Genomic DNA, 600 nt, shown 5'->3' on the forward strand with positions numbered 1-600 from the left:
GCGGTGGCGCCGCGCGCCGCCCCCCGCCGCCTCCGGGCGAAACTCCTCGTGTGACGACTGCGACTGGGAGGTCTCCGTGGACGAGAGTCGGCTGTGTTTTGGCTCCACATAAGGGCTTGCGCAGCTCATCTACGTCAGCAATGGAGAGATTACTGCAGACCAAAACCTACTTCCAGTAATAATCACGTACTTCTCATTGTCACTGCTGGCAAGATGGCACCCAGTTCAAAGGCACAAACGTACTTGATTAACCTGCCTTGACCTTAACTTTAAGGCCTGCTGATATGTACACATACTGCTCCTGCGGTCAAACACTGACACTTATTCATAATAAGTATCTTTATTATGTCTCTTAGTCTATAAAATATGTCAACACAATTATTTGCAGAAAATTTGGAGGAATATGGCACTATGAAAGACATAGAAGAGATGTGTATGGTCCCTTAAAAGTCTTTAAAATGCTGTTCAAATCCCTTTTGTCGTCCTATCTTGCTAAAAATTTCTTTGGGATCACGTTTGCAGTGATTCAGTGCAGTTCAAAGATCTATGATTTTGGAAGATAAAGTATTGCATTCAAATTAAACATCCTGAACACTCTTT

At 43.8% G+C, this 600-nt stretch overlaps 1 protein-coding gene across 1 annotated transcript in view; it reads right to left on the reverse strand.

Moving 5' to 3' along the window:
- The window catches only part of CNKSR2 (connector enhancer of kinase suppressor of Ras 2), a gene marked incomplete at its 3' end in the record, with an annotated part of 55,021 nt that overhangs the window by 509 nt on the left and 53,912 nt on the right, over positions 1 to 600 (reverse strand). Inside the window, exon 13 of the mRNA XM_010133055.1 lies at positions 12 to 129. Coding sequence (XP_010131357.1) covers positions 12 to 129 — 118 coding nt within the window. The remainder of the gene's footprint in view (positions 1 to 11; positions 130 to 600) is intronic.

Source organism: Buceros rhinoceros, unplaced genomic scaffold (genome assembly GCF_000710305.1).
Source record: "Buceros rhinoceros silvestris isolate BGI_N320 unplaced genomic scaffold, ASM71030v1 scaffold18373, whole genome shotgun sequence".
Classification (NCBI taxonomy): Eukaryota; Metazoa; Chordata; class Aves; order Bucerotiformes; family Bucerotidae; genus Buceros; species Buceros rhinoceros.